This window comes from Psittacula echo (assembly GCF_963264785.1).
Source record: "Psittacula echo genome assembly, chromosome: 6".
Taxonomy (NCBI): Eukaryota; Metazoa; Chordata; class Aves; order Psittaciformes; family Psittacidae; genus Psittacula; species Psittacula echo.
In genome coordinates this window covers 24081672-24100205 of record NC_137743.1, presented here as the reverse complement: position 1 = coordinate 24100205, position 18534 = coordinate 24081672, and the positions used below count along the sequence as shown (strand labels likewise).

The 18534-nt window shown below is 56.6% G+C and overlaps 2 protein-coding genes across 2 annotated transcripts; one reads left to right on the top strand and one right to left on the bottom strand.

Annotated features, from left to right (window-relative positions):
• Positions 1–430: 430 nt before the first annotated feature.
• RNF25 (ring finger protein 25) lies at positions 431–5871 on the bottom strand. The gene is made up of 10 exons (XM_080621090.1): positions 5814–5871; positions 5636–5710; positions 5460–5562; positions 5295–5362; positions 4625–4694; positions 4427–4498; positions 3553–3693; positions 2979–3068; positions 2159–2293; positions 431–2042 (listed from the first exon to the last, which is right to left on the bottom strand). The coding sequence occupies exons 1-10, from the start codon at positions 5849–5851 to the stop codon at positions 1329–1331; spliced, it is 1506 nt and encodes a 501-aa protein (XP_080477216.1). The 5' UTR covers positions 5852–5871; the 3' UTR covers positions 431–1328.
• Positions 5872–5951: 80 nt separating this feature from the next.
• STK36 (serine/threonine kinase 36) lies at positions 5952–18377 on the top strand. The gene is made up of 26 exons (XM_080621051.1): positions 5952–6437; positions 7238–7378; positions 8102–8179; positions 8592–8722; positions 8971–9220; positions 9621–9714; positions 9963–10132; positions 10356–10555; positions 10635–10761; positions 10870–11013; positions 11260–11439; positions 11655–11752; positions 12110–12215; positions 12646–12793; positions 13043–13164; positions 13767–13871; positions 14106–14204; positions 14419–14513; positions 14817–14880; positions 15054–15164; positions 15315–15389; positions 15825–15996; positions 16397–16544; positions 16762–16921; positions 17191–17937; positions 18015–18377. The coding sequence occupies exons 1-26, from the start codon at positions 6354–6356 to the stop codon at positions 18204–18206; spliced, it is 4041 nt and encodes a 1346-aa protein (XP_080477177.1). The 5' UTR covers positions 5952–6353; the 3' UTR covers positions 18207–18377.
• Positions 18378–18534: the final 157 nt, after the last annotated feature.

The following is an 18534-nucleotide window of genomic DNA, read 5'->3' as shown; positions in this document are numbered from 1 at the left end:
GTGCACCCTTTATGTGCCAGAGGATCAGCCAGGCAGATGCAGCACAAATGCCCTCCCAGCTGGCATCAGCCCTTGGTTTCCCAGGGATCTCACCCAAAGCTCTGGCACATCCATTGTAGCATGGCCAGTTTTGCATTCAGCAGGAGGAGGAAGACAGTAACAACCCAAGTATGGCCAAAAGAGTGGTGGGGGCACAAGGCACAAACAAGTGCAAAGGAGTCAGTACTGTGAGCCAGAGAGCTTACAGCGAGCCAGGCAAAGCAGGGACCATGGAGACCTCCAGCCACCCAGGAGTGCCAGGGGAAAGTCTATGCCCTGGCACCAATTGTAGGCAGTAGGGAGAGCAGTGAGCAACACCAGGGATCACACCTTTGCTCTGAACAGCAAAGACCAGGAGGGAGAGAGGGCAGGGAAAACAAAGGGCGCAGGCTCTGGAAAAGAAGGAACAAATTAATTTAATAGCAGCGTCCCACTTTAGAGGTTTGGGATTGCCCGTCACAGCTCTGGAGTGGGACACTGTTGAAATCTGTGCAGCAGAAGGAACAGCACCAAGTTAGTTTAAACAGCAAATCCCCATTTCTTTGAAGCAGGGTCAGCTTGAAGATGAAGGTGGGTAAGAGTATCCAAAACGTTGTGGCACGTCTTCACTCTAAACTATGGTGAGCTCCCAGAGCAGCCTGGCCTTTGAGGGGGATCCCAACAGAGAGGTTGCAAAGCAGAGGGCTCTTCCCAGGTCTCTCCCATCAGCTTCTGCCTGCACAAAAGCAGCTGAACAGCAGTCAGGGCTGCAGGAGAAGCAATACTATCACCAAGGGACAGCAGTTCAGGTGTTTTAGGAAGGAATGGGGGACACAGCAAGCTGATCTCCAGGCTGCTGCCCTGGCACAGTCTTATCACTTGGCACCACTACAGCTTTGCTGGTACACTGGTTTCCAGGAAAGGTCCTGCCACAACTCTGGCTCTGGTGTGGCACTGTGCTAGGCTCAGCGCGTTTGCTCTGTAGGTATGCATGTTTCTTGACAGCTCACATACAAGGATAATGGCTGCACGTCCCTAGTCAAGGCTTCCTCTGTCCCCTCCGTCCTCCAAGACCAAGGCTGACACGATTTGTCAGGATTCAACTTCTCCAGTGCTGGTGACAGCTCATGCCAGGATGCTTCACTCTGCACATACCATAGGGACACTGCCTGTCCCAAGCTGTACCATATGCTAACTGTCTCCTCCCTCTCCCAAGGGGTATAGTGTCTGCTTGCTACTGCTCCACCAAACTTCACTGTTCTTCCCAGAAATAGAGCCCCCGCCCCTGGCCCAGTTCCTCACCACTCCTGCTAGGAGCCACTCTCCTTCTCAAGATGGGTTTCTTGTCGTTCACTGGGCCTGAATGTCCCTTGTCCTCTTGGCACTCTGGGGTAGGAACCATGCTCCTGGGCTCTGGACCTCTCCCACCTCCCACAATCCCAGGACCTGTGGTGGCCCTGCCGGCTGGGAGCTGCTCTGTGGTCAAACACTAGTTTCTTCTTCTCCCTGGCCCGGGCTTCGGTCCCCTCCTCTGGGGTCCATCTCTCCACATCACAGTGCTCCTCTTTCAAGTCCACTGCCTCTGTTACTGGTGAGGGGCCTTCAGGGCACAATTCCTTTCTTTCAGCCAAGGCAGCAGCCCTGCTTCTGCTGTGAGGCTTTGTTAACTCCTGGCTGTGCTTCCCAATAGGTTGCCGCTCTGGTCTGTGGCTAAAGCTCCTGGGCCTCCTGGAGCCATGGAGCGAATGACCTGCTTCTTCTGCTGGTTCCTGCACACCACTGCATGACTGCCTCCCCTGGCCTCTGGGGCCTGGCCTCTCCCCTCTGTGCCTCTCCCTCTTGCTTTGCTGCTCTCTGGGCACAGCAGGCTTCTCGGACCGCCTGGGTTCTGCCCTGCCCCCTGGTACCCTGGCTGGCTCTGGAGCTGAGGCTTGACTGGGTGGCTGGGGCACATCCACAGTGCTTGCATTCACTGGCAGCTCAGGGGCAGCACCTGCTTGGCCTACATTAACAGCAGCTGGAGGCTGAAAGAAAGAAACCAGCATTGAAGAAAGGGACAGGGAAGTTCCACAGCACAGGACAGTGATCAGTCCTCCAGTCCAGGACCCCCCTCCCCAGCTCTCTGGCCCCAGTGCCATACCGTCTGGAGGCTGATGAAGTAACGGTTCCTCTCTGCTTCAGGGTCAATGATGCCTCCTTTCTCTTGCTGTCTCTTGAAAATTAAGCGCAGTTCTTCCTGGTGCTGTAGTGTCTTGGCATCAGGCCTGTACGGCTCCTGAACGACAGAAAGCAAGGCAGGCTAAGGGCTGTCTCCACACCTAGCATGGATAAGCAGCTGGCAGTGCTAAAAGCTACTCCCCAAACCCTCCTCTGATTGCGTGTGAAATTTGCATACACTGGCATAGCTGTTGGCATAACTTGCATATGCTCTGGTTCCAAATTAAGGGGTTTTGTTTGTGTCTTTAGAGAAATTAAGGCCAGGTTGGATGGGGCTTTGAGCAACCTGATCTAGTAGGTGCCCTTGCCCAAGGCGGCGGGGTTGGAACTAGATGGCCTTTAAGGTCCCTTCCAACCCAAACCATTCTAGGATTCTAGGAAGTCCTTAGACAGCGGTAGAGCATGCCGGTGCAGACCCACTGTTCATGCAGTGACTGATGTCCTGCTGTGGGACAAAATACAGAGCAGCTACAAGTAGGTCACTCTCCCAACCCTGATTATGTCCCAGTGAATACAGGGACATTGTCCATGGCAGAATCACCTCTCCCCCAGCAAATCTGCTCAAGACTCAGGGCGATACAACTAAGCCTGCGCTTTGTGGACACATCTCAGAGACAGGAGGCACCCTGCTAGGTTTTGTGAACTGCCCTTTGGATGGGCCATCTAGAAGGACCTGACAGTGGGCATTCATTCATCCATTATAATGCCCCAGCTGAAGTGGGCATGTGAGCCCCATCTCTTACCAGTGGGTGCTGTGGTGGTGGTGCTGCCTTCAGGGCACTGAGATCATAGATCAGGGTCTCCCGGCACACAGGGCATTGCACACAGACTTCCTGCAGGGAGGCAAGAGGTGATACCAAATGCTGGCTGCAACCCAGCTCAAGCACTGCCCAATACTCCCAGCCTCGCAGTGGGACCTGACACACTATTCCAGTGCCTGCTTGGGCAGGTTTTATCACCCCAGAATACAGGTGGTCATATTTATCCTGCTGCAAAACCCTGCAGTTCAAGGATTAGGGAATGAACTCTCTTTTCCAACTCCTCTGTTTCCAGGAGTCCAAAGTTGTGACTTCCCTGCCGCTCACACAGCAGGCCCTGACCCAAAGATCCAATAAACCAGCTGCTAAAGTACTGAAAGCTCATGGGGTAATTTTGGTTGGAAAGGGCCCTTGGAGATCACTTGGTCTAATCTCCACCGTGATTCTCAGCATGGACCAGCACTGATGATGCAGTGATTGCTCCATGTACTGAAGTGGATGATGGACGTATCATGAGGGCCTGTGCAGGTGTGAAGGGAGGGAGCCCAGGCCCTGGTACCTGTTTGGGGGATAGTGCCAGGTGCTGTTCTCTCTCTTCCTGCTGCATAAGGATCTCTTCCTCCATGTGCTGGGCATAGCGGGCCAGGCAGTGGGAGTGGAAGTAGTGGTAGCACTGGGTCTTTGTGAAAGCTTCTCTCTCCTGTAAAGAATAAAGGGCAGCTTTAAAGGGTTTCTGAGCATAGGGCTGTGTAGTCTCCCCAGCTGAGGTAGGTTTTCACTCCCACATCAGTGCTGGCCAATGGGGAACTAAGGCAACTGCTGGCCAAGCCACATAACATCTGCTGGGCTTCATCTCTACTTTCTCAAGCCCTACTATGACACTGCCTCCTGTTTGGAGTGTGAGAAACACTCCTAATGTCAAGATGCAAAGTTTTGGTGACTGATTTCTCTGCATGTGTTCCTGTGTAAGCAGCAATCTTCCCACCTAATGTGTTCTTCCTGGGCAGGCACTGCCTCTCCCTGCAACCCAGACAAGGCAAGCTCCCTGGTCCCACAGACCTCAGCACCTGCACAGATGTGTTCCAGTCCCTCCTGACTGCCTGTGTGCTGAACTCCAGGTGAGGTTTGACCAACACAGGGAAGCTGAGATGCATTAGCAACTATCCCCAGCCCCTACCCACTCCTTTAGAGACAACCTGGCATCACTTGCTGCCCCTTTGCCCTGTTTCTGTATATGGTCATCTTCAGGCTGACCGGGAGAGTACTGTGTATTGCCTCAGGAAGGTTTAAGCTCAGCAGTCTCACCTACAGACCAGGGGGCATGGGGCTGTTGAGGCACACCCTAGTCAATATCTCAGGCTTTGAGCTCTTGGCTCTCCATTCTCCTACCTCACTTCCCAGACAGCTTGCAGGGCCAGAAGACACATGCGTACCTGGAATCCATAGAGGCAGATCACACACTGGCCATGAGGAATGTTGTTGTCAGTAAGAATTTCCTTCCCCTTCTGTAGAAACATTAAGGAAAACATTTTACCCACTGGCCTGCCCAAGGGCTCAGGGCTGTCGCACCCCTTTGGCAGCTGGGTACCAGTGTCTGTAGCTGGTCACCTCCAGTCTTCCCCAGCTCTCACCTCAATCAGTTCATAGAGCACCTCTGTCCCCAGCCTGGCTTCAGCAATACTTCTGAGAGTCTGGGAAATTCTACAGCAAAGCAGCAGAAATACTTAACATAAGTTTAGCTACACCTTTTCACTGTCCCACATACTTGTCACCCTGCCATGATGACAGCAGGAAGAAACAGACCGCTGGCTTTTAGGCTTTCCCTGCACCATGGGATAGGCACACATGCACACACTTATTCACGTTCTTCTGGCTCCCCAGAAGCTGGTGCTCAGGAAGCCTTTGTTCTCACAGCACTTGCCAAGAACAGATTTGCTGACTGCCTTGGCTCCAGCTCAGCCAGCACCCTTCTTTTTTAGTGAATGTTGGACTTCCTTTATCTGATGGCAGTCCTTAACCATGCTCTGCTGCACCAAGGACAGGAGCACAAAGGCAATAATTGGCTGCCCAAGGACTCAGCTCAGCCCCATCTCTGTCAAAGTAAGACCAATAGCTTCAGGACCCAGGGATTTAGGGACCTGTATCCAGCTGTTCATCGGCCACAGGGAGCCATGTGAATTTGAGAGAAAGCTTTTCCACCATTCTGCCTCCCGGACCTCTGGAGGGAAGGATTACCCTCTCCCCACCCTCCCGGACCTCCGGAGGGAAGGATCACACTCTCCCCACCCTCCCGGCACTCACTTTTGAATTTGCTCATCTGACAGACCCCGTGGGTTCTTGATTGAGATTTCTGGAGCTTTACTGGGATACTAGGAAAAAACAGAGAAACACTCAGAGCACAACAAGGAAGGCGAAAGGCACGGGGCGGGGGGAAGGGAACGCTGGGGCGGGGGGGCCGCAGCCTACCTGTGGGGGCACAGCGAGCACCAGGGTGAAACGGACGTACTGGGAGTCCTGGTCCTGCGCCGTGGCAGGGTGCAGCGTGATGCTGAGCTCCCAGGCCTCGCACCTGCGGGGCAGGCCGAGGTGAGGGGCGGCGGCCCGGGGCGGGGAGGACGGGGGACGTGGGCAGCGGTACGTACCTGCCTTGCCCGCGCACCACCCGCAGCTCCTCCAGGTAGATGGACTCCAGCACCTCCACCTCCGGCGGCAGAGCCCTGCGGGGAGCGGGCGGGGGTGAGGCCACCGGCCCCGGTGGAATGGGGCTGCGGGGCAGCGGTACTGGAAGGGGTGGGTGGGGGTGGTGTGTGTGCGAGTTACCAGTCCGTAGCCTCCGTCTCCTCACCGGCCGCCGCCATCTTGCGGCGCGCCCCGGAACCGGAACCTCTGCGAGGGCGCAGGCGCGAGAAGGGGTTGCTAGGAGACGCAAGGCGGTGACCGGCCCGGGAGTGGCCGGGTTGGGTCGCGGCGGGAGCGGGGCGAGGCGAGGGCAGAGCAGAGCAGTTCCGGTCCGGTCCACCCGGGGGGCTCCACCCCCGGGCTTCCACCCGGGGCCTGGGTCTCGTCCTGTCGTGGGGAGTGCAGTTGGAGTCGCGGTCGGGACAGAGCCCGGCGGACACGCGCCCTGAGACCACGGGCAGGGTGCAGCCCCGCTGCGAGGGGAGGCCCCGGCGCTTGGGATTGGGCTCGTAGGGGGTGTAGCCCTGCAGGCCCTGCCCTGGCACTGCCCCTCGCAGCTGCAGTTGGTGCCTCACGGCGGCCAGTGGCGGAGGGCGAGAGGAGCTGGGAGAAGGCACAGCGCTCATCCTCACCGGCCGCTCTGCTTCGGCAGCTCGGCGGCTCCCTGTCCAGGCGCCCGCCATGGAGAAGTACCATGTCCTGGAAATGATCGGCGAAGGCTCCTTTGGGCGCGTGTACAAGGGGCGCCGGAAGCACAGCGCCCAGGTGAGGAGAGAGGCACCGGGGGAGAGCGCCAGTGCTGGCGCTGAGGGCTGGTTTCTGGTGGCTGTGGGTTCCAGGCCTTCGGGACTCGGCACTCTTTCGTTTTTGTGCTGACCTCCCCGGACAGCTCCTAGTGGCACAGTCATTCAGGTTCAAGGGACCTGAAGAGTCCTCAGTCCACCCCTTGCTCAAAGCAGGGCCAGCACTAAATTCAGTGAAACCTCAAGGACAAACACCCCACAGCCAGTGCTTGGTGAATAGATTTTACGTATATCAAAATGAAGCTCCCCTGTTTCAGTTTGTAATCCCTGTGTCATTCTGCGTGCTTCATCCTCTCGCCATCCTGGTGGCCTCTGCTATGCCTGCTCCAGCCTGTTGATGTCTTTCTGGCCATGATATTGCAGTGTGGTCTAAGAAGTTTCGAATAAAGGGCAATAATCACTTTCCTCCAATTCTTGCTGTTGATACAGCCCAGGGTGCTGCTAGTGGCTCTCACTACCATGGCACGCTGCTGGCTTGTGTAAGGCTGGCTGTCCACCAGCATCGGTAGGTCCTGTCGTATGTTTCTGGCAATCCTAGTTTTGATTATGCTCACTGATTAGTTTTCTTTGCTTTAAATGCCAGTGTGCATAGTACTGAGACCTGCATTGATGTGCAAGGGCCTGGGGAGAGCCTTGGCTCCAGTGATCAATGTTTTGTTTGGTGTGCTCAGCTGCAAAATGCTGAGTCCTGTTTGGGGGAAATGAGGCCCCTGCCAGGACGGGCAAGAGCCTGGTCTGATCCCAGCGTTCCCTGTTTGAAAGGTGGTGGCCTTGAAGTTCATCCCCAAAGTGGGGCGGTCTGAGAAGGAGCTGAAGAACCTGCAGCGGGAGATCGAGATCATGAGAGGCCTCCATCACCCCAACATCATCCAGATGCTTGACAGCTTTGAGACTGACAAGGAGGTGAAGGGGATTACTCTGGGCAGATGCTTTTGCTTGACAGGGGCAGGGGGACAAGGGCTTTCCCCTGCTGCCATAGGGGTGTCCTTCTTGGGAGATGCTGGTGACACCCTTCCAGGGCCTGGTCAGTGTTTTTCAGTGTGTGGTGCATGTGGAGTCAGCACCTATCTGGGCTGTATGGGGTGCACTAAGTCATATGTAGAGATGAAGGAGCTGGGCAAGGGTGTGTGGTGCAGGAGGAGTGGTTTGGGATCACAGGGTGAGAGTGACTCTTCAGTCACCTCATCAGTCTCTTCAAAGACTGACTTCACTGTTTTAAACCCTCATGGAGGGAGTATAAGAGAGGGACTGAAGACTGTGCTATGGGACATGGGGGCATGAAATATAGTAATTGGGTAGCAGAATCAAAAAAACTCAAGGGAATGATTCTGCCCACCTGGATTGGAAGTATCATTCTGTGCTTGTCTTGTCCTTTCCTCTTCCCTGGTTTCTGCTGGCTGTCTGAGATAAGGACAGCCACAAGGCTTCTGAGTGCCAGGCCCTTGCTGCGGTGCAGCTGTGGGTGCTCTCTCCCATCCTAGATCCCAGCCCAAGCTGACAGGCTGTGCATGACGACACTTCAGCACATCCCTCAGTTTTCCTACCCTGCTGTGTCCTGGTCCCCAGGGCATGGTGGGGATGTAGCTGGGTGAGTGCCTGATCTGACCACACTGCTCTTCCCTCCAGGTGGTGGTGGTGACTGACTATGCAGAGGGGGAGCTCTTCCAGATCCTGGAGGATGACAGGACTTTGCCTGAGGACCAGGTGACTGTCACAGAGTTGGCCATGCAGTGTTTGCCACAGGATGGAGAGAGCAGGATTTGTCTGCCTGCAGGCAGTGGATCTCGGCTGTGGGACAGGAATGCCTCAGGGGCTTTACCTGGCAGAGCTGCTAAAGGGGGGGTGGGGAGGGAGCCAAGTTGCACTGGGGGACATTGTGGTCCAGCAGGGACCTCAGTTTCCCTATTCATTTACCAAGGATCACAGCACGAGGCTGCTGCCTCAGCCATCAGCCTGCTCCAAGGAACTGCGGGCCCAAAACTTGGGCTGGTCCTGGCTCCAAACAGGGCAAGGGTAGAAGTGGGGGTACTGGGGGAGCCAGGCCATAAGGGATCCCATGTTTGTGCCAGCTGGTGGCACCATGGGAAACAGGGTGAGGGTCCCATGTCTCCGGCAGGTCCAGACTATAGCTGCCCAACTGGTATCTGCTCTTTACTACCTGCACTCCCACCGCATCCTGCACCGCGACATGAAGCCCCAGAACATCCTCCTGGGCAAAGACGGCGTTGTCAAGCTCTGTGACTTTGGGTGGGTGCTGGAGCCAGCTCGAGGGGGACACTTGGCCTTGGGGCAGTCAAGGGGTGTCCTGTGTGCTGTAGAGGAGGAAGGAGGAGTGTGGAAGGGGACCTGGATTCTGTACATATTTAGAGGTTGAGCAGGGATGGGGTATTTTGGATTTCAGAGGGGAGGGGTGTTGGTTAACTTATAGGAATCTCCCTGGGAGCTGCACTGGATGTTTCAGACTGAACCAGCCATTTGTGCTTTGATCTGAGCAGGTTTGCCCGTGCCATGAGCATCCACACCATGGTGCTGACCTCCATCAAGGGCACCCCACTGTACATGTCCCCTGAGCTGGTGGAGGAGCAGCCATACGACCACACAGCGGACCTGTGGTCTGTGGGCTGCATTCTGTATGAGCTGTTTGTGGGCATTCCTCCCTTCTACACCAGCAGCATCTTCCAGCTTGTCAGCCTCATTGTCAATGACCCTGTCAAATGGCCTGTGGCCATGAGCCCAGTCTTCAAGGTAAGGGGAAGGCCCTGCCTGTGGGCTGAGATCCCTTAATGCAGTAGCAGCTTTGGTCTCCCATGCTGCCCTGGTGGGTCACTCTTAGGTTTTACATCCCCTAACAGGGATTTCAAAACATGAAGAAGGAATGAGTGTGGGGCCTACTGGGAGGGGGACCCTTATCCCTGCTGTCCATAAGGTGGGAAATGGGCTGACAGCAGAGGAATGATTTACGGGATTGGGAAGAGAAATGTCTTCTCATCTGCCCTAAGCACTGGAGCCCCCCACTCCTTTCCCAGAGCCAATCAGGGAACACAGGCCTGCTTTGAGTCCTTAGTGGGGCAGACTGTTGGGTACACTGTGCTCACTGGTGGGTGCTGAGCATGTGCCATTGATCCTGTGCTGTGCTGCGCTGTAGAGCTTCCTGCAGGGACTGCTAATGAAGGACCCGCGCCACCGCCTGTCGTGGCCAGAGCTGCTCTCTCACCCCTTCGTTTCTGGACGGGTTACTGGTGAGTACCAGCTCTTTTCCTGCACTGGCTAGGTCCATTATTTTTATTCCTGCTTGAAGGATGCCCTGCTATGTTTACTGCCCTGGTCTTTGCCTCACTCCTCTCAGCTTTCTTCAAGCACTGGCCCCTAGCTCCTGCCCCTGGGCTTGCTCTGGGTCCTCTGAGATCCCAGGGGAATCTCAAAGCTGATCACTCTCCCTGTGTCCCAAGGGAGAGCTGCTGCTAAAGTTCTCCTCTCGCCTCCTCAGTGATTGATGACACAGAAGAGCATGGAATCTCAAATCCCTTCACCACTAAGCCATCTCCAGAGCTGCAGGCCCTAAAGGAGCAGCAAGCCCATTCTGTGGCTCCCAGGAGTGGCCAGTCCAAGATCCTGAGAAAAGCCCGGCAGAAGATGGCTGAGGAGGCACAGAAAAAGGTAGAGAAAAGCATGGGATTTCCCTGGTTGTGTCCCACAGTCAGGGCAAAGGAGGGCTACTGAAATAGGACCTGGGCAAAAAAGATAGAAGGTACCTGGGTCAGGCTGGGGTGTCAGCCACATACAACGCAAGATGTGGGGTCCTCGGGGTGGTGGGCTCTAGGGGCCTCACCTGGCTGACTGAGTAACCCTGCCCTGACCAAACTGCTGTGCCGTCACCCAGGGACAACTGCAGGCAGGTGATGCATCTACAAAGGCCCAAGGCAAAGGATGTGCAGGGCATAGAGCCAGAGCAGCCCCAAGGAAGGCAGCCCTTGAAGAGGGGGACCCGCCAGCTACCTCTAATGAGAAGAAACCTGGTGTCCTAGAAGGAAAGAGCATCATAACAGAGTGGGAACTGGAGGAGCCTTTTCCCAACCTATGGTGAGAAAGGACTGAGGCTGGGACAGGAGGAAGAGGGGAAGGCAGGGTCATTCACTGACTGTGCTGTTTCCTTGGCCAGGGAGCACAGCATCACTCGAGACTATGACAGGGAGTTTCCTGGAGCAGATGTCCCTTCACAGGCTGGTGCTGGCAGGGCAGAGGCCTGGGGCAAGCGCAGCACTGAGGCCGTGGACCTGGAGAGCGAGGTAAGATGATGTCTTGTGGTGAGGACAGCAGGGCTCAGTCCCCAGGGGCTGGTACAGACACCCTGAGGCAGGCAGGGTCTGTGGCACCAGTCCTCTGTCCATGATCAGGAGCTGGAGAGTGATAAGGAGTGGCAGCACCTGATTAAGATCACTGAGCCGACAGCCATGCAGCTGAGAACACCACTGAGTCTTCTGAAGGACCCAGCCTTCCAGCACTGTGTCCAGGCCCGCCTGGCAGCCTGTGCTCAGCAGGTGAGTGGTGCGTGGCCCATCCATGACTGGGGACATGGATGCTGCCTTCTTCCCCAGGATTGGGTCAGGAACACTGGGAGAGTCCTCAGTACAGCCAGCAAGAAGATCTTCTGCTTCTCCAGGAGCTGGAGGCGCTTAGCTTCCCATCTGCTCCCCTGCTGTCTCCTGCCTAAATGAGTTGAAGGGCTCCCCATGGCTGACAGAACTGCTGCTGACCATGAGCTCTTCTGGCTTCTCTGTGTCCAGGTGCTGGAAGGGATGCTGGAGGGAGCCTCCCATCTCCGTTCCGTACTGCATGTCATAGGCAACCTCCTGGCTACCAGGTGTGACTCTGAGCTGCTGGACCACTTCTGCCAAGAGCTGAATGTGCCTCTATCCCTGCTGTATCTAGCCAAGCAGATCCTAGAGAGTGGAAACACCAAGCAGGTGAGTGTAGGACTCCTGAGAAATTTGAGCTTCTTCCAGCCCTGCAGGGTGCTGAGGAGGCCCTTGTGTCCTGCTGGAGCTGGCTCACAGGACCAGTGCCTCTTCCAGGCACCCTTAAGAAGTGGGAGGTCCTGGCAGGGAAGGATCCTGCTGTGGTGGTGTTGGGATGGCCAGCAGACAATCCTTACTTGCTGGATTTTTTCTGGATCCTGCAGCAGCCCTGGTGTATCACAGTGCTGACGGACCTCATCATGGTGACCACAGTGTATTTCAGCAGTGAATGCAATCCAGAGGAGAGTGGGCAAAAGGACAGGTAGGGACAACCCTTTGTGCTCTGAGGTCTCTTGTGGCCACTCTGGGGACCCAGCAGTAGGTGGAGGGGTAGTGTTCATACTCCGTGGCTGGAGCTGTCTCCTTGGGAAACCACTGTGCACTAAGTTCTTCATGCCATATTGCTGTGCTTACAGAGGAGTGTGTTCCTTGAGTGGGGCTAATTAAGGGGAAGGCTCAGCTGACTGGAATCCAGTTGTGCTGACTGCTGACATCAGCTCACGGTGCTAGTGTATGCTGCCTGCTCCATTAGCCAGGGCCATATGGGCTGGTCAGATCCTGTCCTAACAGCCAGGGGCCATGTTTCTGTGCTCTCCTCTGCCCTGGCTGCCTCCCTCAGCCTGCAGGCCTTCCAGGAAAGTGCCTCCTGCTTCCTATCCCTGCTGCCAGAGCTGCTGGCTGACCCAGCTGACAGCAAGATGAGACTCTGCCAGCAAAGCCTCCTGGTAAGCATTCACTGTCTCCCTTCTCCCAACACCTCCCACAGAGACAGAAGCTATGGGGCTCGGGGTGTGTGCGAAAGGGGGGCTGCAGGCTGAGGACTCTGCTCTCAGCAGTGGGGTCTGCTGCATTCTTTGTCAGGGCAGACTGTCTCACCCACTAGGGTTTTTTGGGGGGGATCATATACATAAAGGAGGTCTCTGAGGGGGCAGATTCCCTGGATCTGTACCTCTGTGTGTACCCTTTTCATCCAGCTTGCATATGCGTGTGGCTTCCACACAGTAACCTGGCTGGAGAGGACACTTAGTGGTCCATGAAGCTCCAGCACAAGTCTTTCTCCCATCTCTGCTGTTCCCCACAGTCTCCTCCCCCATTGTCCTTCTCTCTCCTCCCACCCTCAGTTTGCAGTGATGGCAACCCCTGTGTCTCCCCCAGTGCTTCACCTTGCTCTGTGAGAGCCTGGATGCGACATACCACTCTGTCTCTGCCTGCTTTTATGCAAGCCTGCGAGAAGATCATCAGCCCCTGCTAAACAGACTCCTTCAGGGATCCATCTCAGAGCAGCCTGCTTTGCGAGGTAGCAGTGACGCAACACCCCACATTCTCCTGGTGTTTTCCCTCTCCTTCCTGTCCTTGGGCTCCCTCAGAGCACTGACTGCTTTTGCAGTGCTGTTGGCAGAAGGAGATGAACTGCTGCTAACCAGGTCTCTCTTCTGCTCTCCTTTAATCCCAGATCTCATCCCCCTCATGTCACAAGCCCGACTTTTCCTCTCTCGTTCTCCAAACTCATCCTGCATCCCTCACCCTGCGCTCTGTCCTTGTGCAGGTTCAGTAATGGAGGCCAAGTCAGCCCATGACCAGAGCCCAGGTCTGGCCGACCTCTTCATGGCTGCACTGGCTGCTGCCTGCAGCATTCCATTGGAGAGGAGCAGCTGTCGGGAAGCCAAGCAGCAGGTCAGGCCAGTTTTCTTTGCAGGGTGAGGAGGTGTGGTCCTCATAGGAGCAGCAGCACTTTCTCGGAGGAGCTTCTTTTCTGTGGTAGAGCGGAGAGCTGTGGTCCTCTGGCTTTGGTGGCTGCAGGGCTGGCATTTGCAGGATGCTCCTCCCCAGCCAATAGCAGAGCTTTAGGAATCTAAGGATTCCTAAATCAATGAAGAGACTCACACTTACAATCTGAACTGTGAGATGCGCTACATAAAGAACTAGGCAATGCAGAGAAAACATGAATAGTTCTTAAATTACAGTGATATGAACTACAGGAAGTGTGAAATTGAATGGGACAGTGAGAGGGGAAAAAGAAACTACAGATTTACATTTGATCCTTTAACTCAACTCTGAGTTAATGGGGAGGGGAGCAGAGGAGGAATCTTACCTTGTGCATCTCTGCAACTGTGCATCAAAGCCATGCTGGGTCATGAAAGGTCGGCATCTCTGTGAATGCACGTAACATGCAGGAAGCAGATGCCTTCTTTTATTAACTTGTTGCTAGCATTAAACTCCTTAAGTTTGTGCAGTGCTTCAGATGCCCAGGGTGCAAACCAGGCTGATTTCTGCAGGTTGCTCAGCAGGTAGCTGAAAAGCTTGTGAAGGAAGAGAGCCGACAGCTTGGGAGACTGCTGGGGAGACTGGAACACCCAAGCTGCTCCTTGAATGTGCTGAAGGTAAAGGCCCTGTCCATTTGTCTGGCTGTGTCCAGAGGTCCTGGACCTTTGGACTGGCGTTAGGAGCATGGAGAAGGGGGAACTGTGGGCTCAGCCCTCAATGACCCCCATCTCCCTGGTGTCAGTTGTTGAGTGAATGAACCCATGGTAGCCATGGGGTGTGACTGCGATGGGCCTGGTCACTGTATCCCTGTCCCCAGGGGTTGGTATGCATCTTGCCACTCTGCCTTGCAGATCCTCTATGCTGGCTGCCATGTCAGCCTGAGCCTGTGCCAGCACCTGGGAAGAAGCCAACGACTGTGGGGTTCCCTCATGCAGCTCTCAAAGGGCGAGGTAGGACTGACCACAGTGCTAGTGGCAGGGCAGGAGTGTGGGCAAGCAGGACACATTCCTTTGAGCACTGCTCAGACCAAGCTGGGGAATGTATGGGAAGAAGAGTTTGGTGGAGCCTAGTCTGGAAAGTGCAGTTCTCCTCCAGGGTCCGGAAACACCCCCTCCTCCCCTTGCAGCCTTGCTTGTGCCCCTGTGACTCCTGCTCCCTTGGCAGGTCCCCATGGCAGAGGTGGCCCGGGGTGCAGCCTGTGAGGCCTCTCTATACCTGCTGGCCCTGCTCACCTTGCAGCTCAAGGCCTCCCCTCCCAGGTAAGCACACACTTTCACTCATGGGTGGGAGAGGAACGTGCCCTGCCCTGAACAGTCCTCTGTCCCACTCCCTGCCCAGAGCTGAGCTTCTGCTCCTACTGATTCCTCTGATCTGGACACACCAGCAGTGTGGGTGGGTGCTGGGGAAGTGGTGAGGCCCCAGTGTGGAAGGAGGTGCTGTAAACCAGGGCTCAGACCTGCAAGGTGGCTGCTTTCCAGCCTTGGGGGTATTTGGATGCTGCTGCTCTGTGGGATGTGGAGGTGTGGGGACATAGTGGTTCTCTCCTGGTCCCTGTTTTTCAGGCTTGAGGAGGTGGTCACCCTGGCTGTGGATCACATCACCCAGTCTCCTGTCATCTCCCTTGTGGTGAGTCTGGCCACCCTGCCAGAGCAGTCCCCGAGAGTCCTTCAGAGCCCTACGTCCCATTTGGGTCTTGCTGTTGCTTTCACTCGGTGGGATGGGGCTGAGGGATAAAGAGTCAGCACCTGAGTGGGCAGATGGGAAAGTCCCAAGGGTGCTGAGCTCTCCCTGTCCCACAGGGTGCTGCAGCATTCCTCCTGACACAGCTCAGTCGGCATGGGGTTGCCTTGGAGCTCAGAGGAAAAGAGATCCTACTGGTGGTGACAAACGCGCTGACAGCGCCTGCTGAGGTATGGGATAGTGACAGAGGAGTGGGGGAGCCATGCTGTCACCCTGCTGTGGAAGTGGGGTGACAAAGACAACTCACAAGGGCGCATGTGTGGCGCTGCTGCCCTCAGACCCAGCAGCTAGCTCTAGCTTGCTGCTGCTCTCTCTTACAGCTGCAGCTCCCCCCACCAATGGGTGCTGGTCTCTATGATGGGCTCTTTTTCCTCCTGCTGAAGCTCCTTGCCCAGGTACCAGTCTGCTAAATCTCCCTTTGCCCAGTCTCTGCTAAAAGGTGTGGTGGCAAAAAGGCCTGAATATGGATCTGTAACTGAGGCTGAGGCAAACCAGGGAACCGGGCAGCTTTGGCTGAGCTGGGTAACCCCAAGAAAGTTTCCTAATGTCCCTGGGTTATCTGTGGAGTTCTGGAGTGCTGGTGGGAGAGTGGTAGGCAGGAAGAGGTGATTCATGGGCACACTGGAGTGGGAGAGAGCAGGAATGCCCTGGGACTGGCACCATCAGCAGGCGCAGGAGGGCTGCCAGCTGCCTGCCCCCTCTCCTCATCTGGGCCGTGTCAGTCCAGGCCTGACCTTCCCAGGAACATGGGGCTGGCAGAGCCAGGGACCAGAACCCTGGGGAGCCATGGGGACTGTAAAGCCCTCTGACATCTGCCTCCCCACCTCTAGGAGGACATGGCAATGGAGCAGGGCTTTGCTTCGTCAGAGCTGTGGACTGTGGTGTGGCAATGTGTTGCTGTGGTGCTTTGTGCGAGCAGCAACCGGGCGGCGCTGGAGGGAGACTCCACAGGGGCAGGTCACCCCACAGCAGAGCCAGACTGGAACCTCCTCTCCCCTCAAGGTAGGAGCTGCAGGACAGCAGGGCTTCTGCCCTGGATCCTGCTTCACCTCCTGCCCTCAGACTTGCCCCTGTCTCTCCCCATCCACATCTGATCCCTAAGACCAGAGGGCTCAGGGGGCTTTTCCTGAGGACTGCTGTTATCCTGTGGGAAGAGAGGGCTGCCCAGGCCTGTGCTGTGTCCAGTCGGCAGCGGATCAGCTGAGCTGGCTGTGGGGGAACAAGAAATATTGTGCTGCAGGGAATGTTCACCCTGGCAGGTGTGATCACTGTGGATGGAGATTGGTCTAGTTTTTGGCAGGGAACCATGGAAGCAGCCCTGAAGAAGTACAGGCAGACAGAAAAGAGGAGACTTTTCAGCCCTCTCTAGCTTTGCCCCTCTGTTGTGCTGTTTCCGCTGCAGGCACCCTGCTCTTCCTTAGCCTGGCCCTCTTTGTCTTCACTCGTGAGTCCCATTGGTGCCTGCTTCAGCTCACCCCGTCCCACGGTGTCTTCATGGTGACACTGAAAAGGCTGCTGTCCCCTGGCTTCCTGGCATGCCTGGCACAGATGTGAGTTGCGGGGAGGGCTGGAGTGGGCAGAGCTCAGCCACAGAACAGAGCTTGGACACAAGCACACAGAGGGTGGAGAGGTTCCTGACCTGGAACTTGCAGGGCGCAGATTACCTGCAGAGTCTCTCGTGCCCGGCATGGCAAATGCTCTCTGGCTCTTGCCCTGGTGTTTTTCTGTTCACCTGTGTATTAAGCCCTCTCTCTCTAACACATTCAGGCAAGCAGGGGAGGATGGGGACCCTGAGCTTGTCCCAGCTGTCGTGATCAAGGCCTGCCAGCTCCTCTGTTTCCCTTTTGCCCTGGAAGTGGATGGAGACACCTTAGCACTGGTCACAGAGGCTGTGAGAGACTCTCAGATCCCAGCCCAGCTGCTGCAGGTACCCTCTTGGCCCTGTGTTTCTATGCCCCTACACACACTGTGGAGACACCTCTCCGCACTGCAGCCTCTGATGCGTGGCACCATTTCACACCATGCTGGCAGTTCCTGTGCACACAGGGATGTCATGTGAGTGCCATGCAGCCCTCAAAGCAGCTTGGCCAGCAGCTGAGCTCTGTGCTGATCTGCTGGCCGCCTTCAGTGGCTGCTGGACTTGGCCCACATATGAGGACAGTGCACTCAGTGCTGCTGTCTCTCCTTTCTCCTTAGGTCTGCTCTCGCCATCTGCCCTTCTCATACACTGAGCTCCCCATGAGCCTCTTGTGCCACCTTGTTGTGTCTGATGAGGAGGTCATAGACCAACTGGTGAGGGAAGCTACTGCTTCAGAGCACCTCACTGCCTTCTTGACGTCTGCCTTGTTTTCAGACAGCCTCACACTCACAAGTGACCTCCTGTCTCTCTTGACTCATGTGGCCCGGGCCTACCCGGAGCACCTGCCCTTTCTCCAGAGGATCCTGAGGGGCTCGGATGTGGCTGACCAGCCACTGACCCACCTGCTTGGCCACCAGCACCACCTAATACGGGCCAAAACCTGCAACCTGCTGGGCAACCTGCTCCAACACAACCACGGCTTTTCCCAGGCTCTGCAGAGCCACCCTGGTTTGCTGGAGAGCCTGTTAGGGTGCCTGGCTGACCCGGAGGAGAATGTGTGCAGGGCGGCCAGCTTTGCAGTGGGCAACGCTGCCTACCACCCATGCTGCCCAGCCGGGGCCCTGGGCCGAGCTGTGCCCTGGCTGATGCGGCTGCTGAGCGACACGCAGGCTAGGACGTGCTGCAACGCAGCCTCAGCCCTGGCCAACCTGGGCCAGCACTGGGAAGAGCTGGGGCAGCTGCTGCTGGAGAGTCGGGCCCCACATGTCCTGCTGGAGGTGGCCTGCCGGGACCCCCGGGACAGTGTGCGGGAGGGAGCCCTGGCTGCACTGCGGTCCCTCAGCCAGCACCCTGGAACCCAGCAGGTACCGCATGGTGACCCCAGTGCTGCAGGGACAAGGCGCCCTGCTGGTGGGTGACTGTCTCTCTCGCTGCTCCGCAGGTGCTGCTGTCCCTCGGAGCCCCTGAGAAGCTGGCTGCGCTGGCCAGCAGCAACTTGCAGGTGGCTGCTGGTGGCTGTCCCCGGCTGCCTTCCGCCTGGCACTGCAAGAAGCTCCTGCGCCTCCTGACCGTTCCGCAACGCCCCTCTGGACCCATCGACCCCGGCAGGGCAGCAGTCCCGCACTCCCGGTGAGGGCTGGCGCCTGGGCTCAGCCTGACGCTGCTTTCGGCGGGACGGGACAAACGCTTCTTCCTTCCTCCTCCTCGGGCTCCAGTCCCTACCGCCCGTGGGTGACACTTTGTGGGGCTGTCCCACCCCGCCAACTTTACCGGGGCCCTCCCCGTGGTAAGCCCCTCCTGGAAAAGTGCCTGTAGACTTCAACAAACCGCCTCTTTCTAAGCGGCCTCCCGGACCGCGTCCGCCCACCGGGGCCACCGGAGCTGTCCTCCTCTATGCCGGGCTCTTCCCTCAGTGGTGGGCACCGGAGCCCAGGCTCGCTCCCCGCCGCGCCGCTAGGGGG